A 26,951-nucleotide genomic window follows, 5' to 3' on the forward strand; every position below is an offset into this window, starting at 1 on the left:
GGAAGATGTTGTGCCAAACTGGAAAAAATCACATTTATTATGACCAGCAAAAACTGAAAACTCAAAAGGTTCTTGGTCTCAGCACCATAACCAGCATAGCTTAAGACTGAGCCTTTGTCTAAAGGCTTTTCATGTTACTGCTGGCTCTGAAGAGGTTGGAGACTATTTTAAAAACCTGGGTGAGACTTCCATAAATACGTAACTACCTGAAGCCTCCAGCACAGCTGTACACATAACATGATTACACAGGTGATGCTTGAGTTAGTGTGATTTGAAAAATAGAATTGTGGGCGGAAGTAGAACTGCATGTGGAGACAAAGCCCTATTAAGAAAAACAAGGAGACAGAAATAACAGTTTGTGGTTTATTTGGTGTTGTAGTTGGTACTACAGTTGGACAGTCACTGTCTTGTTGCACATAGAAACCTTAACATTTTTTTAAACATGCTCTGGAGACAGAACTTACAACTAGACTGACACAGTACACAAAATAAGGTTCTCTAAGAAAAAAATACCCACAAAAATTCCAAAGCAGTGTTAGGAAAATACACTTGGACCTGTCAACAGTGAAATATTTAAGCAATTCAGCTGGCAGAGAAGGTTGGTCAATTGGCTTGCTAATCCCTAACTTCAAGAAATGTCTTTGGTTTCACATTGTATAGCAGTTACTTACTCCTTATTCCTTTGAACCAACATGAAACAAGATGAGGAAAAGGCAAAGGGTTGTTTAGGCAGTGCTGCTTTGAATGCTGGATTTCTGTCATACCACTTCACTGAACAAGACTGACTAGGTAATCTAGCTCCAGCTAAGAACATGGGTATCTGTGAACAGGGAAAACCCTAGATTAGTTTCCTAATGCTACCCTCAGGAAACTCCATTGTTCAGATTTGAGCTTTTTGTGTGTTCTAGTTGAGATAATACATTGAAAGATTTAACTTACTTGGAAAGTGCAATGTAAGACAAACCACTAAACCTGTTAAACTGCTAAGACCCAAAACCTGCTTGGGCAGGTTTAAAACTGCAGTTCCTTCTGGATTGCCCACAGTGTGTCTGCACTCTTCCTTAGTTTGTCCTCTTCCTCAGGTTTTAGGATCATCTTTACTACATCAGTGATGCCATTACTGCCCAGTACACAAGGAACACTTAGGAAGACATCTTCTTTTATTCCATGCAAGCCCTGAAAAGTACATAAGGATTTTTAGGCTGGAATTGATGTATGTCTGCATATTTCATAGAATATCTTATCAGGAAACCAAATTTAATTGAAATTAAACTAGAAAGCAATCACTGTTTCTCAGAATTCCAGAGATACTTAATTCTCAGTAAGACAAAAATTAGGAAGGGGCTGCTCACCTTAACAATGGTAGAGATGGGGTGCACTCTTCTCAAATTCTTCATAATACTTTCAGCTAGGTCTCCCACAGAAAGGCCAATAGCCCAGGATGTGTACCCCTTCAGTTTGATCACCTCATAAGCACTGCAGAGACACAGACACTCATTAAAGAAAAAGGACCATCAACTTAAATGCTTTAAGTTTGTCAGAAAGGCTTTTGAAGGTCTTCAGATCAATTTGGAGGCAACAGAAGCTTGACTGATTTTCTGACAGGACCAAAATGAACTCAGCAGTGAATAATTCTATTGCATTTTACACTAGTCCGCACAATTATACTGGAAGCCTAGAAGTTTAAGCTCTTACTTAAAGTTTACTAATCATGAAAACTTAACTGCCAAATCTACATGACGCCTTAAAATATTTTTTCATGTTACATTTTGTTTGCATAATGACATTTGGGGCTACTGAGGTATTCTAGATCTGGGTACTGCAGAACAGAGATTTTTTCAGCTCTTCATGATTTGTTTTTGTGTTGAAATTTATAAAAAAGCCAAGCCAGTATTTACCTGTCCACAACCTGCTTATGTACCTCCTTCCAGTGTTCCTTGTCTCCATCAGTTCCCAAGTCTGGATGAAGAGCCTTCAGAGAGACGCCAGCAACGTTCACTCCACTCCAGACAGGCACTGAGAGTTGCACATAGATTAATTATCTCACAATACTCAGTCCTTCTCCAATTAACAGTTAACATGAGATCTAGCTGGGTTAATCTGCAGCACAGCATTATGATTTACCTATGATCTTAAATATAGTATGACTGTTAAGGCCAACCTAAATTGCAGGCTGAGAACCTAGGAGCACATCAACACTTATACATGGTGTCACAAAGTTTGAATACACCTTTGTTAATGTGAAATACCTGGGCAACATGAACTAAAATGACAATCACTGCATTTTGCAAAGTTTTCCCAAAATAAGAATTAATTCCAAGTGTATTTTGGTGGGTGTCAGGAAGCAGATAGTACTGCTCTGGTGCTGCCTGCAAAAGTACAGGTTAAATAAGGAAAAAGTGCTTTCTCCTGTCCTCCAGACTTGCCTCTGCAATTCCTGTATACAGTGAATAAGAGATGCCAGAAATGGCAGCTGAGTGACTGCCAGTAGATCTTCGAGAGGCCCTTGCAGAGAACTTTATCCTCCTGCTGCTTCAGTTTGGGTTTTTTTGGGAGTTACGTGAACAGTCTAGCCTAGAAATGTTTAGCCAGCTTAGGTTACAGTAGTGACCTTTTCCAAGCACAGTCATTCAGGTCAAATATAGATCATCTAGGGTTACTCTGTACAGCAAATGACTTAAATCAGAACTTGCATTCTTAAGGTGCTGCAGTGTGCAGGTTCAGCAGCAATGTTTTGCTGTAGCTTTTCAGGGTGTTCCTGGCAGACAAAGCATCAGGGAGTGCTATGTAACAGCCAGCCCTATTTCACCCTTACCACTGGAATCTCCGTGCTCTCCAACGATCCATCCGTGGCAGCTCAGGGGGTGGATGCCCAGCCTTTCTCCCATGAGGTGGCGGAAACGGGCAGAGTCCAGATTGCAGCCACTACCAATAACACGGTTTTTGGGGAAGCCACTGATCTTCCAGGCCACATAGGTCAAAATATCCACTGTGAGGAGAACAGGGGCATAACAAGTGCCACTCATGAGCAGACTGATAATGAGGATAGTACCTTATGTTCATCTGTAAGCATTTTACCTGCATGCTGGTTGCATGGGACAGAGCACAAAGCAGTGCCCATGGCCAGGCACTGCAGTGGGCTAACATAAGGACTGTTTAATGACTATTTTGAACAGTCTCTTGGCTCTGCCTTTATGCTATGCATGCAATTATCAGTGATCCTCTTGTGCTCAAGATAACTCCGTCTGAAAACCCAAGTTTATTTCTCAGAAGACCAAACTGCTGAGCCTGGAGAGGGAAGATGACATTTTTTGCTATACAGATGTCATGGAATGGTTTGGGTTGAAAGGAACCTTAAAGATCATTTCACTCCAACCCGCTGCCATGGGCAGGGACACTTCCCACGAGACCAGGTTGTTCAAAGCTCCATCCAACCTGGCCGTGACCATTTCCAGGAATGGGGCATCCAGAATTTCCCTGGGCCACCTGCTCCAGTGTCTCATCACCTTCATAATAAAGAATTTCTTCCTTATAGCTAACCTACATCTACCTCTTCCAGTTAAAGCAGTTACCCCATGTCCTATCACTACATGCCCTTGTAAAAAGTCCACCTCTCTTTTAGACCCCTTTAGATACTGGAAGGTTCTCCAAGGTCACCCTGGAGCCTTCTCGTCCCCAGCACAAATATTTTCTAAAAGCCTGTGCACTAATGCCACCTTACTGAAGAAACACTATTCTCTAAGCCAAATCCTCTTATGGCAACACAAGACAAACCTGGGTTTGAGACAATAAGCAGCTTGCAGTCAGGACTGTATTTAACGACGTTGGGAATGATGAATTTGAAGATATTCACATTGCGCTGGACCAAGTTAAGGCGGCTCTCTCCTTCTTGCTGCCGGGCACCAGCAGTGACAATGACCAGCTTGGAGTGTGCAGTCACACTGTAATCTGCAGGCAAAAGGCTGTGTCAAACATGACCTCTTCCAACACATGGTTCAGAACAGCAGTTCTCACTTCCTTTCTGTACTGGGATTTCAAATTCTCAAGTTTGAGGGTGTAGCAATTCCCTGGTAATTGTTACCCTAGACTTTGCCTCTATAGAAAATGGTATTTCATTGTATGACTGTGGCTCCTGCCACAACACTGTAACCACATTGAGGCATGTTGATATTGTAACGCACAGCTGCAGGCAGTGATACTCCTTGCTTCTCAGCCACCAATGGGACTGGGGATAGCATTGGGATAGCATTCAGGGTAGGTGCTGTGTAGAAGAGGAAGAAGGCTCTGCCCTCATAACCTACTACCTGTAGGAACTGTAATTAAGGTATGAGCTGGTTAAGCCTTTACCCTACTCAAGGCTGCCACTAAAAGTTATCAGAATTAAGCAGTAATGAGTTCAGGGGTTAATTGGTCATGAAATAAAGTTCTCTAAGGTGCACAAGTACTTAAGAAATCCATCTTTCTGTACTGAGTAGTGAATCCTGGAAAGAAATCCCTAGCTGGACTGGTCATAAGAAAGTTATCTTCTAAAATGTCAGCTGAATACTATATCCATGAGCTTTCCCCCCAACAGTTAGGGTGACTAGACTTGGCTGTCCAGTGTGAGACCTGAAGCGGCTACCTCCATTTAGAAACAATGAGCACATGAGAGCCAGCTACTTGCCTTTGCCAGAGACAATCTTTGGAGTTTTAAGGAAGAGGCTGCCATGCTGGAGATCCAGCATCTCTCCTCTGAGCTTGTCCTCAACGACATCAACAAGGGCAAGTTCATCAGCCAAGTCCTACAAGAGACCAAGAGCAATGGTGAGTTTGCTGCCTCTTTCAGCAAAGCCCCCAGTTTTCAAACAGTGAAGTTACAATTATTTTAAAAGCTACTTAAACAATTCTGATCATCTCTAACACTTCACTTCTTCCCAGAGTCCTATTAGTCCCCTAGGATGTGGATATTCTCAGCTCAGTAAGAGAGAAAGAGAAAGGTTTTCTAACCAGGCAAGAGCCTGGGAAACAGTTGGGAAAGAATGTAAATAATTCTCTAATCTATCTTGTTATTCACATTGTTTATGAATATGCTCTGCCACTGTGCATCATTCACTGCACACCAATGGTGTGACATGTTTTTACTCTACGACCAATGAAATTAGTCTTCTCAATGTTCTCTATATATAGAGTGGTAAATTTGAAATAGAGAGCTCATTTTCTTAGCCTTCTGATCTGGAGTTCTCTGTTCCCGTCCTGCTCAACAGCATCACTGGGATATCCACTTCCTTGAGTTCACTTTATACTTTTCATAACCACATTCTGCATGAAATAGTAGTACAATTAAGCAGGACAATAACAAATAATTTAATAGCGATTCATATGCAACCTATTTGACAGCCAAGAAAAGCAAGCCTAATGTTAACCACAGCATTTTCAGTATGATAACTGAAGGCAGAAGACAAGTCATTCAGAGTGTCATGGACCAATTTTTCCAGACCGCACTGCAAAGAATTATTCCATTTGTCTGCTCAAGACAAAACAAATCCTCAGTTCTCAATCTCTTTGTATATTTAAAGTGTTAAGAGAATTCCTACTTAGTAGGGAGTCTTCAAGTCCAACAAAGGTAAATGCAGCTCTTAAAATGGTACATTTTAATGGTACATTCCATAAAGGACATTCTGTCTGATCCCAAGGCAAACTTCATCTATAAGAATTGTAGCTATTTGTTCTCTGTCAATAGCTTGAAGACTGTTGCTTCATTTCAGGCCCAAAAAAGGATTGTATAACCAGAAGTTCATCGAATAAGGGCGACTATTTTTTTGCCCGTCCTTTAGGTGTCGGGTTTTTCTGCTGCTTCCTCCCAAGCCTGACACTTACCTTCATGAGGATGCTGATGGCACAGGCCATTCCCACTGCACCCACACCAACAACACTGATCTTATTTTCCGCATGGCTCTCCTGTTTGTGGACAGTGTGGATGAGCTGATCCTTGAGAGACATTGTACACTGCTGAAAGGAAAGAAACAGATAATTTCTCCAAGCTTTGGAGCTTTTACTGATGCCAGAATATTTGTATCCAGCAAGACAGACTTTATTCCAGGATGATAAGAAAATGGATACAAAACACATGAATAAAATGTCTGGCAATACTGTCTGTGTGCCACAAAATTATTGCAAAACTGAATTACTGATGACAGTCCTCTGTTAAAGCTCACCCTAGCTTTGCCTCAAATGCAGCCTGAGAGCCACTGATTATTTTACATGGCTGGTGGCACTCCAGCAGCAGCAGTAGCATGTTCTAAATGGCCATCCATATTACATTTAGGTACAGGAAGCCATTTTAGTACTTCTAAGCACAGCACAGTCTGACAATCTCTGTTCTCTTACCCTGAAAAACTGCTATTCTGTGTCCTGAAGCCTTTCCAGAGCTGAAGCTGTGCAACACTTAAGCAAGCCCTATTTTAGCACAGCATGAGCCTCCACGTCAACTTCATGAATTTGTTTTGAAGTGAAACTGCAGTTTTGAATTAAGATGGCTGGAGTCTGGTGCTACCATCTCTCCCACCCTCACATTTTAGCTGCAGCTGCACAGCATCCTGGTTAGTTGGGTTCTGACAGCCAAGGAGGTGACAAAATGGTACAAAGATGACAAAGGATTGTGCATTCATCCCCGTCTCCTGTCTCCTCGTGGAAGCCACCACCACGCTTTCCCAGGAAATGGTGCTGCACTGGGAGTAGCCTGAAGAGCCCAGGGCAAGACCAACTGCACAGACGGGTACAAGTACAGACACCACACGACTCTCTAGTGCTGAACAGGCAGCGACTCGTTCAGAGTATGAGAAGCCACTCAGAGCAGCAGGTAAGGACTGCAAATTCTGGGGCTGAGGGGAGGGCCAGGAAGCAAGCAGTGCCCATATTTAGGAAAAATCAACCAAGGTACGTCAGTCTTCCTGTGCAGAAGCCTCCTGGAGCGTGGCCATGCAGTACAGTCTCCACGTGCCAAGTTCTCCCTTTGCACTATAAGCGCTTTAAGGCTGATCAGAGCCACCAACTCAAGCACGTCTGTCACACTTAAAAAAAAATTCCTTTTAAGAGTGCCATACCCCTCAAAGAAACAAGTTAGGGGAGTGGTAGGTGGTCCACTAATGCTGTATTTGAAACGCAGCCCTAAGCCCATCCTCAAGTCTCTTTGCAGGAACACTCCCTGGCGCCACACGCACCGATTACGGGAAGCAAGTTAATCCACGGAGGCTCAAGGGCATGGAGGGAGGGGACGATGGTTGTGAGTGGAAATCAGGCCCAGGGCTGTGCCCGATTCCACCACGGCCGGGAGGACTCAGTGGAGCAGGCGGCGTGCAGCGGACTTTGTCCATTTGTCGCCGCCGGCTCCACCGCGTCCCCCCGGAGGTTTGCGGGATCAGCACCGCCTGCAATCCCCCTTCTCGCACTCCCCCTATTCCTGCACCCCCGGCTCCCGCACCCATCCCCGCCCGGCACGGCGATCGCACCTACCGAGCGTCCTCACCCAAGCGCGGCTGCGACGGGTCGAGAGAAGGGGCGGCCGCCGCTTTAAATACGGCCCGGGCGGCTGACGTGAGGCGGGCGGGCTGCGGCGGTGGGGACGTGCCCGCCGACACGTCGGGGTGGAGAGAGGGAGAGGCAGGAGGGGGAAGGAGCAGCGGAAGGAGATGGAGCGCAGAAGCGGAGGGAGGGTGGAGGGAGGCGAGCGCAGGGGAGCTGGGGCGGGGCTGAGGAGCTCAACTATGCATGCCCTCAGAGCTCGTCTGAGGGATGTCGTCCGGGGAGATTTCACTCTCTCTGTTGTTAGGCGGTATGAGTGAAAGCAAACTCTCCAGCTCTGCACGGTTTGTGGGGAATTCAAGGCATTCCTGCCTTTGTTTCCCGGCCGGGCAGTGCCGGCCAGCACTGTGTTCCTCCTCAGGGGTTTGTGGCGATAGTTCTGGATGGGGCCTCTTGTCGGGTGGCTGAAAACCAGCTTCTAATTTCCATCTGAATCAATAGATTTTTGTTTACTTCCCCTTTCAATTTACGTATCCAATTCCCACTCATTTGTTGTGTTAGGTTATATAAGCCAAACCTTTGGAGCCCTGCCTGATCCTACAATCAATTCCCTGGTCATTGGGATGTATGTTCTGCGGCACTTTCTCAATTTAAATGGTTTTTAAATGCTTTTTCTCCTGAAAGGGGCTGCTGCATGGAGTATCAGACGGCGATGCCTCAAACACAACACTAATGTTTTCCTGAAGTTAGTGGAAATTCCATGACTGGACTCACACTGGTCTGTTTCAGTCCCACCATGCTGTCAGTTTCCTGTCACCCTGTGGTTGGTTAGTAAAGCCAAATCCTTCTCCCATTCACTTATTTCTTGCTCGGACTCCCAACAAAAGGCAATACCAATTCTTTAAAAGTTTATTTCCTGAATGCCTGAAGTTTCAATTTTATACTATACTATTTTGTGGGTCATCCTACAAAACTGGATTTTAGTAAATCCATGCTATCTTTTATCCCCCTATTATTCATTGACTAAGATGTTTTTAGTTAGATTCTCCTTTGCAATTTTTTCTGAAGAACTGCACAGACATCAAAACCACAGGCCCAAACTGCTTCCGCCATGGCTTACTTCTTAGAACTTGCTGTTCTCTGGTCCTGTGGTAACGCCTTCAAGTAGGCAAATTTACTTAAAATCTTTTGGATTTGTGCATGTCAGGGTTCTGGAATTGAGAATGCTTGGTTCCTCCAACTGGAAAACAGCAGACTCGGTGAGTTTTGCTCACCATCTGTGAGTTGTGTTCATTTATTATCTTTTACCCATTTCTGCTTTCTCCTTCTCTTAGACGTCCTGTCTTTACCCCATGGATTATCATATTCATCCTTACTGAAAATCAGGTAAGTATTAATTTCATTTTGAGTGAGTAGCTGTGTTACCTTTATTTTCTCATTCATGTTTTTACAGTATTTTTTTTTTTTAATTTATTGTAGTTGTGGTACCCTTACAATCTTTGACTTTAGTTTCCTTTTGGGATTCTGACTCTTAACTGATTTTTGGCTGTATCTGTCCTCAGCTCCTAGAATGTGCTTGAGTTCCTTTTGAGGTGCTTATCTTGCTGTGGCATGCCTCGTCACACACCACCGCAGTGACAATTCCCTTCTTCTGGGGTGATCTGACAGCAATGGTAACCCAAAGCCACATCACTTGTTTGACAGCCCATTGGCAAAATAATAGAAACAAAAAATACTGGGGAGAAAACATCTTGAATCATAGAATTTGCATATATTTGCATGAAATAAGACAGAAAAATACAAAATTCTGCTTATTATAAAGACCAGCACTTCCAGCAAGGAAGGTTAAATTTACCTTTGTTCCTTGTTGCTGCTGGAGGAAGGAGCAATGCTTGTGGGATGTGCCATGCCAGAGAAGACTGGTCACTAAGGAAGGGAAGTGTGGGTAGATGCTGAGCTTGCCCAAAGCCACGTGAATGCAGGGTGAAAAGGAAACATAGTTCTGTCATTCTGCATTATTCTGGGTTCACTGAGCATTTTGTTCTGTCAGAAGCCTCAAGGATGGATTAGGAAGTTTAGTTCTGCATCCCAGGAATCTGTATTTACAGTGGCTCTATATAAATGGGACTGAATATCATCCAGGTTTGAGTTACAGACATCTGGCAGGACAGAAAAGGAACATTTGACAGGAATTAAGACCAATAATAAATATTTTTTCCTATGAAAACTTTTACTTCTAAAGAGTTTAAATGCAAGATTAGGAAGCTTCTATGCCAATACTGGCTGAATAGAATAATAAGCATTTTAAAATTGGTAACTAATATAAAGCAAATGGTATTTCACTACTCACAGTGAGACCAAAGCTCCTAAGAGAAGATTATTGGTATTGTAAGAGTCTTCTTAGCCTGTGGCTCAGACAAAATGAACTTGGACATGGTTTTTAGAGTATAAGTTCCAGTAACATTTTCACTTGCCTTCACTTGTGTTTGTGTTCCTTGTTACTGAGAACAGAACCAAGAATGAATTGCTGTTATCTATAAGGCATCAGCTTGTCCTTATCTCTCTGGTGCCTATTTAGATACCAGGGGTCCTACTTTTAGTAGAGCAGGCCAAAGAAGAACAACTGGGATGTTTCAAGACCGTCCTGGTCCCAATATGTCCTCAGTGATGATGATAAGCAGATTAGAGCCCTTTTTAAATTAAAAAATAGAGTCAGCTTTCAATATGCCAGTGCTAATTCACATGTTAATTTATCTCAGTTACAGAACTGGGAAGGCAGCTGCGATGGCCAAATTTTTCCTTTTATGTGGCCTTTGTGATCTTATTATCAGCAGTAGATGCTCAGGAGGAAAGCAGTCATCTGGTATATTGACATTGATTTTCTGCCTCAGAGAGCTTCAATGAGAGAAGGCTCAGAACTGCACAAACAGAACGGGGTGAGCAAATTACAGGCATTTTTCTTGCACTTGGAAGATGGAGGCCAGGTCTGTTTTGATTTCCTGTAAGTGATTGATTGTAAGGATGGGTTGACTTTTCTCACATGTGTACATAAGAAGTTTTATTCTTCCTGCTCTTTCTTCACTGCTGCCTTTTATTGTGGTAGCAGGAGGTGCTGTTGATAGAGTGATGGGAATGCCAGAAATGTGACCATGTCTCTCCAGGGAAGCTTGACCCTTCATCAGCCAGCTTGCCCTCCTTTTCATATTAGTTTTCACAGATTAAACACGAATAATAAAGCAATAGAAGTTGCTGAATGTAGAAACAGTTATATTTTTATTCTAGGAGTTAGAAGCAGAGCCTTTCCACTGGCCTCAGGTGGCATTTGATCAGGATCTGAGTGATAATAGATGGAAACAAATGCCACATTCTTATTATGCAATGTGTTTGCCTTCAAACAATGATATACCATTAGAGCATTGTCACAAAAATATAGTCCAGAGACAGTTATACAAGGTGAGTTCAATGTGTACATTTTGCTATTTTCAGTAAAACACAAAATGTTAGTAAGTTTCTCTCCATTTTGCTAGTATACAAGAGGTTTTACATGGTGACATTTAATTTCTGCTCTCTCCATTTGCTTGGGTCCTGGCTCGTGACAGACTGAGCCAAATCTGGTGGTGCTACAAGGGTGAACAGGGACACCAAACCAGGACTTGCAGGTTTGCTGAGTGACCTACAGCTCAGCTGGGAGGTTATCAGTAACCCAAAGCTACTGGGGATGCTGACCAGCCCTGGAAAGGTCAGTGCCATTTCTACCTGAGACATGAGGTTTAATTTGCCCTTAAAAATCCTAGGATCTATTCCATTTATGCTCAGCCCTGCCTTTGCTCTGACATCATCAAGTATTCTGCTTTCACACGGTGTCAGTGTGTGAGGGAACTACACATAGCTACATCATGTTCCAGTCCTGTCTTTCCCTGTGATTTATTCTGAGACCTGAACAATTTCCTCCAGCTTTAATGGCTTCATTTCTCCTTTGTGAAATGTGAAGGTGTTTTTGCCTACCAACCTGATGGTGGTACTGCAGCGATTTGTTAATTGTGAAACATTTCAGCTTTATAAAGCAGCATGAAATTGATGGATGGTATTTTCCTGAACCAGACAGGCCCAGACTCCAAAGTGGAACTTGACACCAAAAGTTTGTAGAGCCAGATTTCTTGCATTATTCTTTTGAAATACTTACCAGGGCAAGATACAGGGAGTTGGTTCATACTTCACAAAAATCCATATCTTGTGTTGCTCCAATTTGGTCAGTATAGCCACATCAAACTGTTTGAACTTATCTCCTAAGAAACTAAAAGCTGAAAGATGAGTTCCTTCCTGGCTTGCACTAACAAGTATCTCTGCACAGAACTGATTAGCCATGATCCATACACCTCTGGGTCCCTCTCCTTGGGCGCTTCCATGCACATCTAAGGATGCTGGTATTACAGAGATCCAGGGCTTTTACTGCTTCACGCCTGTTTTCTTTGCACTGTCATTGTGGGGAAGGGGAGGGGCCAGCTGATGCAGTTCTCATTTCCTGGTGTTTACGGGTCTGTGTCTCTACAACTTTTTTTTTTTTTTTTTGTCAGTTGTCTGGTTTGATTGCAAACTACTTTCTAGCTGACATCTTTCAAAACCCAGAACCTCGAATTTACTCTAGTTCTTCTTTCCCCTTAAGAGGTTGGTTATGTTTGCAAGTATATCTGCAGTGGATTATGAATTCAATATAAAGCTAGATAAAACTGTATTTTTTTGCAATAGCTTCCTAAATCAACACTCTAGGTAGCTGGACTAAGTAGAACACATGATTTTGTCTTGTTTCTCTAAGGAAATGAATTTATTAATGAAAGCATGAGTCACCATGCAGGATTCCAAGCCAAACCCATTCCCTTGATGCAACTCTGGAACCTTACTCATTTACTTAGGAACTGCAGGAAATGGGATGCTCTGATAAATGGCATGCACTTAACTACACAATACTGCTTCCCTTTTGGACAGAGACACTTTTCCAGCATTTCAGACCTTTTATATCTGGTTGATGCTCTGTGTGACAGCAGGTTATGCATTCTCTCCCCACCAAAAATCACTGTGTCCAAACTTTCATTTCTGTGAATCAGAATTCCAAGTTACATTGCTGGAAAGTCGGCATCCAATGGGGAAGAAATTGCTGGGCCTTACCAACCACTGCAGAAAGCTGAGAGCACTTTTCAACATTACAGACACACAGACTTGGTGGAGGGATCTACAGATGACTATATAATAAATGATTATCCCTTCCTTGGAGGAGGAAGATGACGTTTAACTTGTAGTTCAACAGATGCAGCAGTAGAATGGAGATAGGCAACTGGGTGCTTTCATTTTGGTTCCCACACTTGGCCCACCCCTGAGACTCCTTAAAGAGCTGCAGCTGGGCTGGCTGAGCCCTAGGGTAGTAGTCCTGAGGGGTGATGTTGGCTTCTGTTGCAGATCTCAGCTCTTCTGTTTTCTCAGAGGGGAAAAATAATGTCACTATTTCTGCACAAGGTATTCTTTTAAATATTTGGTTTGGTGGTGGTGGTGGTTGTTGGCAGCTCTGTAGGTGGGTACAGAGCCCTTGGCAAAAGACTGTGATATATGAGTACTGTCCTGAGAGGCTACCAGGCCGAGTTTTAAATGCCATTTATATCCTGTGTGCTGCCAGCAGAGCCCTGTTGTCATATGTATGTTCAAAGACTGGCTTGTCAGGAAGGGAAAAGTGATTTCTTTTTCTTTCCAGGAAGAAGTTGCTTTGTAGTCTAAATTTCCTTCCACACCTTCTTAATTTTCAGTGCCTGTGTTTCTTAATTGAAACATGGTATGTTGCACCATGATTCTGTACCAAAGGTTTGAACTGTGGTAATGATTCCAAGGAACAATTAAGATGAGGAGAGAAAGGTGCAGCCTCAATTGCTATCAGGCAATAGTTTTTGACCCAGTTTCATTATGCAGCTGTAGTGAGATCATTAATACACTTCAAGCAGGCACCAATCTGAACATCCCTTTTGGGAGCACAGCTTTGCAAGCACAGGCATTGTAAAGGCACACAGCAGAAAGAGCTCATCAGCTAAAGAGGCAGAATGAACCAGGGGGCTGAAAGTGTTAAAGCAGAATAATTGCCAAATATGTTTCTTGATTTGGTATGCTGTGTTTTCCAAGAATATTGCACAAATACCAACACTTATCTCCCTCGATTAATTCAGGGTTTTTATTTATACTCAAGTTTTAAATAGAAAATGAAAGGTTGCTGCTTGCCTATGGACTGCCAATGAATAATTTTCACAATGCTTTGCTAAGTGTGGCATTTCTGACTTGTGTTCCCTCTGTGCCTGTATTTGGTTGAAATAGCGCAAATGTTTAGCAAACACTTGCAGGGCACGACCTCCTTGTTTTGCAAACTGTGGTGAGTCTTGTTTAAGGAGGAGAATATTACCACAGGGAGGAAGAGAGGAAGTATGACTCTTTGTCCTGGCTTGTAAGATAAGCATATATTCTATTTGCCATCTGTTGGGCAGTTTTCTTATCTTTTCCAAGAACAATGTCTCCCTCCGGGGAGATATCTTCTGTTAATGTGCCACTGAATGGCTCACTGCATGACTGAGAAAGTTACATCATCCCATTGTAAGATGCTCCACCCAGAGGGAGGAGCCAAGAATCCCTACCTGCATAAAATCAGCATTTCTTGAGACAGCAAGGCAGCCTCTTCACTGGATTCTCAGAGGAAGACCAGGCCCATCTACGCTATCACCAGACCTTCCGAGAAAACTACACCCTTCTACTGGATCATCGCTTCAACAGCATTTCATCTGCCATTCCAGGAGCAGGAGGAGCAAGCCACCATTTAACTGGACTATCACTAACACCCTGACTCCTCAGGGTGTCAGGTTTCTGACTCTATCAGTAGTTTTGTTTGTACTAATTATATTTTTTTAAATTTAGGTTTTTTTCCTAGTAAAGAACTGTTATTCCCATTCCCATATCTTTGCCTGAGAGCCTTTTTATTTTGAAATTGTGTTAATTTGGAGGGAGGGGGTTTTTACCTTTTCCATTTCACGGGAGGACCTTGCCTTCCTTCACAGACTCCTGTCTTTTCAAACGAAGACACTTTTAGCTCCTGTGGGGAAGTCCTGGTACTTACAGAGCCTCATGGTTCTCTAAGTTGGGCCCTATAGTAAGAGGAGCAGCATGCCTGTGTCCTAAGTGCAAGGTACAAGCATTTCTCATAGGCCACCTCAATCCTGTGTTGTTTTTCTCATGGCTCTATGCAAAATCAGTTGTATCCCTAAACCTTATGCAGTTCTGGCTTTAAGAGGCAGTATCTCAGTTTGGGAGCCCTTTAAATGATGCCATGTGGTGAAAATGTGAGATGCTGGGAGACAGTATCATGTGCTCTGTGTGTGTGTGTGTGTACAGAGCTAGATTTCTGGAGGCTGGGTCTCCTGAACAGTTCACTCCCCATATATTCTCCATATCTTTTTTGCTAGTTGTACAGTATTTCTGCTTTTTACATCCTATAGGCTGTGTGTTTGTGTGATATTTAATACTGTGATGTCAGAAGGGAAAAGATACCTGCGTGCTTTATCTTTTGCTCACTCTGTGAGGGCAGACAGTGTCTGGAGTGGCAACAGGGCTGTGCAGTCCCCTGGGGCAGCATTAACTCCCTGCCTCATGAGGAGCCTTTGGGCAGCTGCTGGGGCAGTGGGGCTTGCCCATCGCTTCGCTCTCGGCCTCTGGACTGAAATGTTTGCAGTCTGGGCAGTGCCAGTTTGGAAAAATGTCAGCATTAGAGTTTGAGAGACACAGGACAGACCAGAGAGCCCAGGTTTCTGACTGCTGGGATGTGATGTGGTGTATTCATGTGTTCTGACAGATGGAACCAGCACTATTGCTTTCTTTATGAAATATCATTCTGTGCGTGTGTTTGGCTGCTAACCCAGCGTTCCTCATTTTTGAATCTCATACTCTTTGGGGGTACATATTTTGAAAAGAAATCCATTTCAATCTGAAACTTTTGGAGCTTTTTCTTCTCCAGGTTTGGACTTGAAAAGTGAAGTCAGTTAAAGGCTGCAGTATTCAATATCTTTTGGAAAATTCTGGATTAAGGCTATGTCTTTTGTGTTCTGTTTGTATGTTTAGGAGTAATGTTGAGCATGCAGTCTTTGGGTAATAATCAGAGGCTTGCAGCCCCTTAAAAAATGTGCTCCCTTGTGAACAACATCTGGAGATTTGGAGTTAGTAAATTTGTGTCAGTCATGTGTTAGGTTATGGAGAGAATTAAATTTTTTTAAAAATAATCTCTGCCATGTTTCATATCTCCTAGGCAAAAGTTACTGAGGAGCAGTTAGTTTGGTGCATGACCCCTGTAAGAATTCTTAGGCATATAAGAGCAGCCAAAAATAGCACCTTGAAAGGTCAGGGAAGGCATCTTTTCTGCATGTGGGTATCTTTAATTTTCCATCCTGAAACATCTATATGCCTTAAAGTAAGCAAGAAAGAAGGGATGGAAAGAAAATAGAACATCAGAATAGGCATGGATGGCAGCCAGAGCCTGTGTAATATATTCCTATGTTCATGGGGCACTGTCAGCCTTTGAGTTTTTGTACATTAATTGGAGAAAGCCTGCATTAACTTTTTTTTTGTTTCAGAGACAGAGTAGCCAAATAAAGGTTGGATTCAGTCTCTTCCATGGGTGAACAGCAAGAGGAGTCCTTACGTTTTAAAATGGAGCCATAGGCTCACATCCAAGTGGTTTTAAGCTTCTGACTGACCCTGGAGCCTAGAAGAAATTTCAGCTTGTCAGACCGAGTGTTCTCTTTGGTCTGATGTCTGCATGCTGAGACAGAGTTTATGAGAAGCTTTTATAGCAAATCCCAAAGTCAGAGTCACCGCAGAACACATTAATTATTGAGTAGGCAAGGGCTAATGTGAGAGGGAAAGGTTCTATCATGCTCTGCGTATTAATCTCCTCCCCTGCCCCTTCCTGCCCAAATCCTCCTGGTTAATCAGATTATGTTTGCCCTATTTCTCTTGGGGAGCATGCAGAATGCTACAAATGGAGGAAGCAAAGGAGGAGAAGGGCATGCAGGAAGCAATAGTTGGGTAGAGAATGCTTAAGAAATGAAAGCCTCACTCTGACAGGGTTCCTGAGCTTCCAGCAGGATACATTCAGGCTGTGGCATGTCTCTGTGCCCTGTCACACCTGCTGACATGCATGGTCTCACATCCCAGATGTGTGCCAAAGGACAGTGAAGGGGAACCTGTCTGTCTGCACACAGCCTGGAGGTGCTGTGGCTAGCAGCTCCCTTCCCCAGCACCCACCCACAGCCCGTTTCAGCTGAGAGCCCCTGGGTGTTGGGGGGGGGGGGGGGGCGGGGGGGGGGAAGCTGATGTCCCTAAGGAGGATGTTCCGTTGGAGCTCGGGCTGCCTGCCATTAGCCGGAAGTGCAGGTGGTTAATCCTGGGGAGGCAGGGTGTGCTGCATGCTTCTGGGCTGTCACACAGCGTTTCATTCTGGCTGCACTCATCCCCTCGGGCATGTGGCTGCAAGCCACAAGAAAAGAGCACAGATGGATCCACCAAAGTAAAATGCAGCTATGATAAGTAAGGAGCCAACACAGACACAGAGGGCACTGCTGACCTCTCTCCTAGCAAATCTAAGTTTTCTCTTAGTCTGGAGGTCCTGGACTTTAGCTGTGAGTGTGCTATGGTTAGGGTGGTTCTCCGTATGGGATTGTGCCTTAGAAATGCTCTTATCTGCTCTCCTGACTGGGAGGCTGTGCTCCAAAGCTCTTCTGTGCCCAGTGTTGAAACCCAACGCTTGCAGCTGAAACTGTTCCAAGAATGGGCAAAATTGCTTATTCTGAAGTCAGGGTCTGATCAGCCTTAGGAGAACAGGGTAAATCTTGATAGAAGAATTACATGCAGTGACTTGAGTGATTTTGGGACAGTGGCAGATAATTCAAAAGGATGTAGAGCTGCAGATCTGTGTGCATTCTGTGTCTTGAGGTGAATTTATCCAAAAGCTCAAAGCCAAGCCTTTCTAGACCAAATGACAAAGCTTCAGGGAGTTTATATGTAACCCTCTGGTCCTGGCTCAGAATCAACTGAATGTCACACCATGCTTTCATTTCACTTGTGTCAGGAAATGCCAAGCCACACAAACATTGCCTAATTCAATTTTGATCAGAAAACATGTGTGCTAATGTCTTTACAAACAGTTTGATGGGTGAGGGTATGGGTGTTAATGTCTTTGAATTGGGTTTTAATGTCTCTACCAACTTGAAGACTTTGTTACAGATAGACTCCTGAAATAGACAAATGGGTCTGCACAAGCCTGATTTTCTGATCTTCGAGGGAAAATGACAGGTTCAAGGGTGGATATATGGAAGAGGTTTGGGAAGGCCATAGCTTCCTAATGCCTCAGCCAGTAGGGAAAGGAGGAGAGCAACATGTGGCCGGGAGTTTAAGATAAAAGGAGGTTGTGTCCTCCAAAACCTTGTGAGAGAAACCCCACAGTAATATGCCCCAGTCGACACTCTATCCCTTCATTGGGATGAAGTTGCAGCAGTCCTCTGTCTCCTTTATGGACAGAGGACTTTATAGCATGATTTTTCCACAGTTTTGTGTGCTGGTTTCTTTGCTTGGATCACAGTGCACTGTTTCTTTGAGAGACATGGAATATTAGAGGAGGTTTTTAGCACCTCTCCTTGTTCATCTCATGTATCAGAAACATTTCGGTAGCTCAAAACCAGGTGAGTGTTCTAAGGCATTCTTCCAAAAGCATAAACATTGGCAGATGCAAACCTGAGCCAGTAAATCCTGGAGCTGTAACATGTTCACATGATTCCACATTCCCCAGCGCAGAGCAGCGCCAACTGGGTGGCCACAGACTCTGTAAGAATGAAGACAGGCAGGAAATGAACCTCCAGAAACCGTTCCTCGGCAGCAGAGGGCTGTGCTGAAAGAAAGGCACAGCAGCCCGGAGCTGTGGCAGGGACACAGGTGCCTTCAAGCCACGTGGGGATCCCAGCAGCCTTATTGCTGTGGCACAGTGCCACTGGAAAGGTGTGCTGGGCTCTCCAGAACATGTTGATGCCTCAATGACCATGGGCTGGTTGCACATTGCTGCAGGACCAGCCACCAGCTCTGGTGGCGTTGCTGTGCTTGGGCATCCTCTGTGCACCCTTTTTCCAGCACTGTGGAGAAACTGGGGCACGGTGCTGCAGGTTGGTTTCACTGCAGCAGGCTAGCGACATTCCCAGCCCACAGGAGCCGCATGGAGCGAGGGGAAAGCGCTGACCCACTGTGAGTGGCTTTGGGTGGCATCAGCAGCGGGCAGGAGCCTGCCTCGGCAGCCCGTGCGTGGGAGGGCTGCTGGAGCAGATGGTTGACATTCCCAGAGCTGCAGGGCTGGCCAGCTCCAGGGAGCTGCTGGCTGTGTGCAGGCAGGAGGAGGATGGGCACAGAGTGGCAGCCTGCAGGCTCACCCAAACACGCAGGAGGCTGTGTTGGAACTGGCTGAACCACAGCAAGATCCAAAGAGCACATCTCATAAATTGTTTTTGGGTTGACAGGAGGCTTTTTCTACTCCTCTTTGATACTGTCAGGTAAAAAGCTGTCAGTTGCACAAATATGTACCTAAATCTCCTTTTCTCCCCTACCTCTGCCACTAGGCTCCCAGAATTACATGACTTCCTTAAAAAATCAGAATTTACCATCTAGTGTGCTTCTAATTGCCTTTCTGTCTTCTAAAACCTGAATTTCTGTTTCCAGGAATCTTATTTATAAGTGAGGAACTGTTTGTTCACCAAGTCCCAGGACTCCAGAAAGCAGAGCTGTAAGGAAAGCTGCAGCAGTGGCTCAGCCCTGGTAGCACTGAAAGGAAGCAGGAAGGAAAAAACCTGCACTGAGAGGGTGAGCCAGGAGGCAGGGCTGAACAGTGGCCCCATTGTTTGACTTCTGCTGGAGCCCATGGATGTGGCTGCATGTCCCAGGGAGCAGTGTATTAAAAACACATAGTTCGTGGTATGCACACCAATCAAATCACAAGGGAATTGCTCAGTACAAATGTGCAAGTAGTAGAGGTTGTGAAATAGGTTTAACAAAAAGAAAAATCAATGCTCTAAAGTTCAAAGCTCTGCTCGTACGATCTGGTTTTAGGTGAGAAAGAAATAGGAAGTTTAGAGATGAAGAAATCATCTTGCTGATAGTGACTTTGATAGGGGTTGTGGCTATACTCGTTTCTGTTTCCAAACAGTGAAGTTTTTAACCACTTAAAACTCGAGGTATCTAATGCATTGAAGGTCTGATTTTGCAGAAGATACTGGTGCAAAACATCTATTAAAGTCAGGGCACTAAAAAAATATATAAATCCTTAGGAACATTGATACAATAGCAGGGGGTTAATTCAATCCACAGAGTTCTTCACAAGATCCACAGGACTGGAGCTCCTTGGCTAATAAAAATAGAATTATTTTAATCTAAAATTTCTCATCATTTCCATGCTGTTCTGCTGAACATGTGATGCGGAATTTGGAGAGTGTGGAAAAAATGTTAAGATTTAATAATGTAGCATATATTAACATGTCAGTTCTTATGTGCAGTTTCATGTATCCTGCAGAGATCAGGTTCTTGGAAAGTAGATACTTCATGTCTGGACAGTACTTCCTTTAAATACAGCCTTTTTTAGCTGTGGCACAATTTCTCTGAAGTTTATTGTCCCCAGATTGACTTAATCTGTCTGGAAACCTCAAGCAGAGTGATAAGATCTTTATTCCATATGAACTCTTGAATGTGGATGTGTGATCAAGTTGGCAGATGCTTAATATTGGCCAATGTATTAAATAGTTTCTTGCATTTCTAGTACTTATAATGCAAGTAGCTTGCCTGTGATAAAGCAGTTTTGAGAATCTCTTTCTGTATCAAGTGGAAACAAGTTTATTTTCCTACAATTTCCCTCCTTTTGAAGGAGAATATAACTTCTAGTTCCTCTGAAATGAGTATAATCACGATCTCCTTCTGAGGAAGAAATAGAAAAAGCATGTTTCCCAGAAAATATTGATAGCCTGCCCAAGCTACCTGAAAATGTCTGTAATCTCAACCTTGTAACTGGACTAAAGATGTCATTAAAGGCCTGCTATAAAAATAGTTGTGCAAGGCCTTTAATATGAAAATTAGTTTGAACTTTGTGCTGGTCCCATTTCCTGGCTTTATGTAACTTGCTATTATTATGTACAAGTAATGGGGAGGAAAAATCCAACATAACCAAAAGTAAGGTCAACCGCTGGACTCTGGACTGCTTGATGTAGTGTTTCCACAGTTGGAAAAAATACTTCAGGGTTAAAGATTTGCCTTTGCAATCCTTCTGTAAACTGTATGCACCTAAGAAGAGCCTGAGGACTGGCCTGGGTGATGCTTTTTGTTCATGTAGCTGTGGCACATCCACCAGGGCTCCTTCCATAGTCAAACAAGAGAAGCTATTCCATGGATTCATCCTTGGGAAGAGCTGAAATTGGTTTCTCTTCTCCTTAGATGAGTTTTTAACCACTGTCATTTGGAGACCCTTAGAGATGTGTGTGTGGATCCTTGCACACAGAAGACAAGCTTGTTTAACCTGAGAATATTTGCACATCTCTTGCAATTAACCTGTGGATCCTCAGCAGCCACAAACACGACTGATGCAATCCATGGTTTTATCTTCCCTGAGAGTGAGAAGAGCTCAGCTTTGATGAATTGAAGTTAGCCCTTGTCAGTATCCTTTCTACTTCTCATCCACTCAGTCTGCTTCTAGATGTCCTTATATATGGTGTTGGAAGTCAGGAACAATTTAAGCAAAATAGCCAATTCCTCTGAGATATCTTGGTGAAAAACAAGCCTCTGTCTGTGACCTAGATCCAGTGAAGTTTTTGATTATTTGGATCACATCTTGCAGATGATGCAGGAAACTTGGGTTTGGGAGAGTGTTCTTTTAGGTTGAATTAGGTAATGGTCTTTTCTTTAGAAAGTTTGATGATGACTAGGGTCAGCTGAAGGGTTTTCACCACTGCTACTGACTTTTTGATCACATAAATATTCTTAACAGCTGTTGGTAACCTTGGGAAATGACAGATCCTAGACATTGTCCCTGATTAGTTTTTTCCCCCTTGCTGTTGTTTGGCAGATGCAGATTCCAAAGCAGCTGTATAGGTTGTGTGTGCAGCTGCCAAGGTTTGGACCCTGTGCTCCCCAGCTACCCTCCTGCCAAGCAGTGTCACCAGGGATGGCCCAGGGTTGGATTTTTAAAGTTCCAGTAAGAATTTTAATCCTGCTGCATCTGGTGGGAGTTAGATGCACAAATACTTGCTTATAAATTGTACCAGGTAGGTGGGGAAGCTGCAGAAAGAGCTTGGGGCTCTGGGTCACAGTGCTGCTCTCTGGAGGTGCCATATGGGTCATGCTGCACCAGGATCTGCGGTGCTCCTGCGCCACACACTCTGCTGCAGCAGGGCAGTTCACCCAGCCCTTTAAAAGTGACAGAGCTAGCACTATGTCAGTCAGCTGAAAGTGAGTAACATGAACTACTTATCTGATTCGTGTGAGTTAGTGCAGCTAACTCAGTGCTTCCAGTTTGGGCAGGGACTTGCCCTGCTGCTGCAGGGAAGAGAAAACAGAAATGTGATAGAGCTCTGAAGCCTTGGAGTTTGGAGTCTGGCTTTTGAGATTAACCTTTAAATGAATCAAAGCCATTTATTGGTCTAGCAGCAGTGCCTTGGCAGTGAGATTTGCATGGAACTGTGAGCAGCTGTGTCTGCATTAACACCCTGTGTGCCTTAAATGGGGCTGGATATTGAGCAAACAGTTAATAGTAAGGACCTGACATCCTCTTTGTATGTGTGCTGGAGGTTTTACTTCTGGCAAATTCCAGTCTTGTCCTGTGGACTGATACCCACTGGTGACTGGAGTTCACCTCTGGTTTAGTTTCAGACCAGGTAAATCTGCTCTCAGACTGCCTCGTCATCTGAACCAAAGCTCAGTAACCACTACCAGTCGGGAGATTTTGCTTTAAGAGTTTGTCTGTGATGTGATTAAAATGCAAATGTAGCCGGTGCCCAGGAGCTCCAAGCTGTGTTGTGTAACTCAGCAGTGTGTGCTGTAGGGCTGTCTAATTATAGCATCAGATTCTGATTGTGGAGAGCTTGATATTTATCACTTAAAAGGGGGTGTGGGTGATGTTTGGGGGGCAGTAATACTGAAATAATGCAATGAGCTGAGGCAGCAATACAAGTGCCAGAGCAGGAGGGGTGTCTCCCTCGCAGGTTGTCTGTAGCCTGGCACCTGTGGCTCCTGCTGGCAACGGGCATCGCCCGGCTGCGCAGGAAATGGAGCTGTGTTGCATAAAGGGAAGGGACGGCTGTGAGTCAGGGCTGCAAGGGAGAGGCATTCTTGCAGGGAATGAAATGTCAGCATTCGAATGGAAAGGTTCTGGGCAGGGCTGTGCTGTGCCCTGTAGGATTAAATAGGAGTCTGACTAGGGCAGAAACAAAACTGCTTTCTGCTCGTCTTTCTGAGCTTTTTCTCACTCATGTCTGTGGGTTTTCCTGTGGTGGAAAAAGCATTGGGTTGTTCTAGACATGAATTGTGATACTCCTCCTTTCTCAGGAGATACAGATTAGCCATGGACTGAACCAAGCTGACAGGAAATCAGCCACTGGATTGAAAAGTGCAGCTTCTCTATCTGGTACTTCTTCCAGCTCAGGATCTCCTGGGCACAGTCGGCTTTATGTCTGTTGACACTGACATATTGAACCCTTCTGTGGACAAAGATCTATTGGAGCAAAAGGACGAGGTATGCTGGCAGAGACCTGGTTCTGGCTGCCTGATGCCAGCAGTGTCTGGAGGAGAGCACTGAGCCAAGTCCAAAGTGATAAGAGGCTGCAGAAGGTGCTTTCCTGTGTCTCCGTGCACACGTGCCCCCAGGAGTGGGGGCTGTGTTTGTGAGTGTCTGTGACAGCTCCAGCTGCACCCAGGCAGCGTCTGTGTACCAGGTCAGCTTTGCTCACCCTTTCCTGCTGTCTCCCTAGGAATCTGCTATTTCTGAATGTAGCACAGAGCTCCACAGGCCTGTGGCATTCTCTGGGTGGGTACAGGGAACAGCTGCAGGGCACAGGGGCCTGATTCGCATTAGGATGCTGTGGTGTGGTGTAACTTCCCCAGAAGCAGCTCTCCACACTGAGAGATTTCTTCTGGCTGGTCTCCAAGGGTACTGCAACAGTTACTGACACCCATGGAGACTGGGCTGTGCCTTTAGGGCACCTCTGCTTCCATCTAAGGTGGCAGGAAAACTTGTTCTTCTTTGTCTCCAGATATGGAGTCTGGGGATTGGCAGTGTTTTGACCCAGCTCTCATCCAGTTTGGGCATGACGGGGAGCTCTCAGGGAGGGGTTCAGAGCATGTCTGTGGCCTCGGAAACCAGGCTGCCCATGCTAAACAGGGGTGTGGGGTTACGGATCAAGGCTGGGCTCTGCCAGCCAGGACACTTGTCCAGTGTCATGGTTCCTCCAGGACTCGTATCCCTGAGGCCTTGTTCCCATCCCAGCCTGACAATAGGCAGTTGCTACTGCAGGAGCAGGGTGATGGGGGGAGCAGAGGGAGTACAAAGCAGCCCTTTCCCTGAGAGTGAGAACGAGATGTCCCCACCTAGGTGTCTGTCATGATACATATCTGAGCAGGGGCTGGCAATGGCTAGCACCACTGAATTTGGGGCTGGTAAGGGAATGAACACTGCTGTTTTGTAGGTTGGTTTCTTTTCTGCCCCCTCATGTGTTTTGATATGAAAGTGCCACAGGGTCAGTTTGTGAGTGGCATGGCTGGGGAATGAGGTTCCAAGCTGCTCTAATCCATCTCCTCTCATCAGAGAGTGATCAGCACCAAACTGCTGGCAATCTCTACCTTCCAGATGGGAATACCTGGGCCTGGCTGACATCTGGGATCATCCCCTTTTCTAGAACTTAAAGGGTTGCCAGTCTTGTGATGTGAAGTCTAGAAATTGTGGCACAAAGGACTTCCTGGAAGGGAGTATGATGGGGAGGGATTTCCTGCATCCCTGGGGAAAAAATTCCTCTTAAATCCCTGGTTAGAGATCCTGAATAGGACCTCACTTAAGACTGGATTACGGTTCTGACACTGGTTCTGGTTTACCATGGTGGAGTGTTGGTGCTCAGCGTAAAGTAGTGGTCATAACCTGAGAATGGTAATCACAAAACTGAATTGTAACCCCCGTGTTTGTCTTTGGACTGTTGTGTGTGTTTGCTTTTGTTACGGCAAGGTGAGGAGCTGTGCCCAAGGGAGTGGCAAGCCATGGAGAAAGGCTGTTCCATTGCTGCAGCACCCAGGATCTTTTTCCAAGACTGAGGTGCCTAAAGAAACATTCCACTGCCTGCTGTAAAACAGCATAAACCAGTTTGGGAGCTTTGCCTGGGCACTGAGGGAGGCAGAAGGACCGTGTGGGTGCAATTTCCTGAGCTCTGCAGGGCCACAGGGCAAAAGGAAACATTCTGGTTTTGGAGACATAACGTCTCCGTACAGAGACGTCTCCCCTGGTCCCGTGCCATGCTGCTGTGAAGCATTTTGCACAGGGATGTGCTTCATGCGGCCTGGTTTTGCAGAACAGGGTGGTTGGTGCTTACCAGCAGAGAGATCTGCTGCCTGCTTCTGGCCCAGCAGTCTTTGTCCTGCTGAGTCACACCTGGCAGAGCGTTGATGCCAGCCTTTCTCCGAGTCCCTTGCTGCAGCTGTTTCCCTTCGTGATCAGCTCGTGACGGTAGTGGAGGGGAGCCGTGCCCAGGCTCAGGGATTGTCACTTAGGGACTGCGTGGCTTTGCAGCTCGGCATTTATTTCCTTAACATGCTATCTGCAGTTGGGCAAAGGTAGAAACGGGGGGAGTGCTTACAGGGAAGTGGCTGTTGTAGGGCTGTTGGAGTTGTCAATTCCGATCATGGGACATGCTGTATGTCAAAGTTCACATCAATGCTGTTTTATCTGGATCAGCCCATCAGCTGCAGGTGGAGAGGCTGCAGGTGAGGTCAGGGAGGATGCCAGCATGCTGCTCTGGTTTGTGTAACAAGCTGGAAGTCCCACCTGAGGTCAACACGCCCTGTGCAGTACCTGGAGAGAGGCAGCCTCTGCCCTGGAAAGTCTGGTCACGTCTGGCCAATTCCCAAAGTTTTCGAGCCTTGTCTTTTTAGCAGAAGCTTTAGCTTGTGTATGCTCCAATGCTTCCCTCTTTTCTCTGGAACTTGCAGTTGGGGTCCTGTTGAGAAGCTGCACACACAGCTTAGGGTTTGGGGGATGAAGTGCAGAGCTGTGGGTGCACATAGATTGTGTTGGCAGCCAAGTCCTGGGGAGGTTACACAGAAGGGATCTGGGATTCCCAGGCCATTAAGTGCTTGGCCATGGTGTCCAAGTGTGGTGGAGACAGCATTCTGCTAGAGGTGATGGGCAGTCCTGTGGGTGAGCACATAGGGCAGGAGCTCGCTTGAGGAGGATGGTGCAGGGAAGTGGGGATGTCAGCAGTGCTTGAGGCTGCTTCTGCTGGGTGCAGGAATTCTAATAAAGTGATGGTTTGTCAGCATGTGCCTGTGAGTGGAGTTGGAGTGGAAGGGGATGGAGCGGGGCTGTGTGGAAGGGGATGCTCTAGAGAAAAAAGCTGTGCCCAGCTTTATGGGTATTTGGGGGGAAGCTGCCTTCAGCAGATTCAGATTTTACTGGTGGTTTGTGAGGGCTTTAAGTGAGATAATAAAGCAACAGGATCTTAGCATGCATGAAGGACAGCATCTAAGTCGAGGACATTTTTTCCTTGGGGATATGCTGACACCTCAACTACTGCAGTAGTTTGGCTTTTCCACAATGAAGGGTATGTGGACTTTTATGGGGAGAGGAAGACCAGAGGGCTGTCAGGTTTTGGAGGGGATGGAAATGTTCCTGGGGGAAACACAGCAGCTGAGAGTATGTGGCTGTGTAAGTGGAGCCCCAGCCTCGGCTGCATTCCTGAAGGCACTTTTCCTATCACTGTGGTGGCACTCTGCCACCCAGCTGTGAGCCCAAAACACCTGGAGAGCAGCACAAAGAACTGGCACAGTATGGGCTGTGGGAAGCAGGGTGGAAGTGTACAGAGCTCCCTCACTGAGGGTACCAGGGGTCTGTGGGGTACTCACTGCCCAGGGCTGGGCACAGGAGTGCCCAGGGGGTGGCTGGGCTCTCATCTGTGGCCTCTGGTTCTTTCAGTCAGGTCAGCTGTGCTGGCTACATCTTGCGTCTGGGCCTGGTCCCTTCCACCCCAAAAGAGCCCCCACAGAGCACCTTCCATCTAGGATGTTAACAAACTCCCTTGCTTTTAGCAGACAGACAAGGGCTTGGCTATCTTTTGGGGAGATGATATGCTCAGAGAGCTGAGAGGAAATGCAAGAGCCTGAAA

The 26,951-nt window shown here is 45.2% G+C and overlaps 1 protein-coding gene and 1 long non-coding RNA gene across 3 annotated transcripts; one reads left to right on the forward strand and one right to left on the reverse strand.

Annotated features, from left to right (window-relative positions):
* Nucleotides 1-349: 349 nt before the first annotated feature.
* On the reverse strand, nt 350-7,645 carry LOC128789674 (L-lactate dehydrogenase A chain). 2 transcript variants are annotated; one of them, XM_053945843.1, is made up of 8 exons: nt 7,492-7,645; nt 5,857-5,985; nt 4,664-4,781; nt 3,775-3,948; nt 2,816-2,989; nt 1,899-2,016; nt 1,353-1,476; nt 350-1,176 (listed from the first exon to the last, which is right to left on the reverse strand). In XM_053945843.1, exons 2-8 carry the CDS (start codon nt 5,977-5,979, stop codon nt 1,012-1,014), a joined length of 996 nt encoding a protein of 331 aa, XP_053801818.1. In that variant the 5' UTR covers nt 5,980-5,985; nt 7,492-7,645; the 3' UTR covers nt 350-1,011. The 2 variants fall into 2 exon arrangements, with proteins under 2 accessions (XP_053801818.1, XP_053801817.1); XM_053945842.1 differs by having other exon boundaries at nt 5,857-5,988.
* A 994-nt stretch (nt 7,646-8,639) lies between these two features.
* Nucleotides 8,640-10,496, forward strand: LOC128789675 (uncharacterized). The gene is made up of 3 exons (XR_008431497.1): nt 8,640-8,759; nt 8,835-8,886; nt 10,260-10,496. It is a non-coding gene; the product is annotated as an uncharacterized LOC128789675 (long non-coding RNA).
* Nucleotides 10,497-26,951: the final 16,455 nt, after the last annotated feature.

Source organism: Vidua chalybeata, chromosome 6 (genome assembly GCF_026979565.1).
Source record: "Vidua chalybeata isolate OUT-0048 chromosome 6, bVidCha1 merged haplotype, whole genome shotgun sequence".
Classification (NCBI taxonomy): domain Eukaryota; kingdom Metazoa; phylum Chordata; class Aves; order Passeriformes; family Viduidae; genus Vidua; species Vidua chalybeata.

Excerpts from the sequence above, each read along its gene's own strand:
- LOC128789674 (XM_053945843.1), bottom strand. The coding sequence starts at position 5,979 with ATGTCTCTCAAGGATCAGCTCATCCACACTGTCCACAAACAGGAGAGC. Across the intron at positions 3,949-4,663 it reads AAAGATTGTCTCTGGCAAAG|ATTACAGTGTGACTGCACAC; the intron begins GCAAGTAGCTGG and ends TTTTGCCTGCAG. Across the intron at positions 1,177-1,352 it reads CCATCTCTACCATTGTTAAG|GGCTTGCATGGAATAAAAGA; the intron begins GTGAGCAGCCCC and ends TGTACTTTTCAG.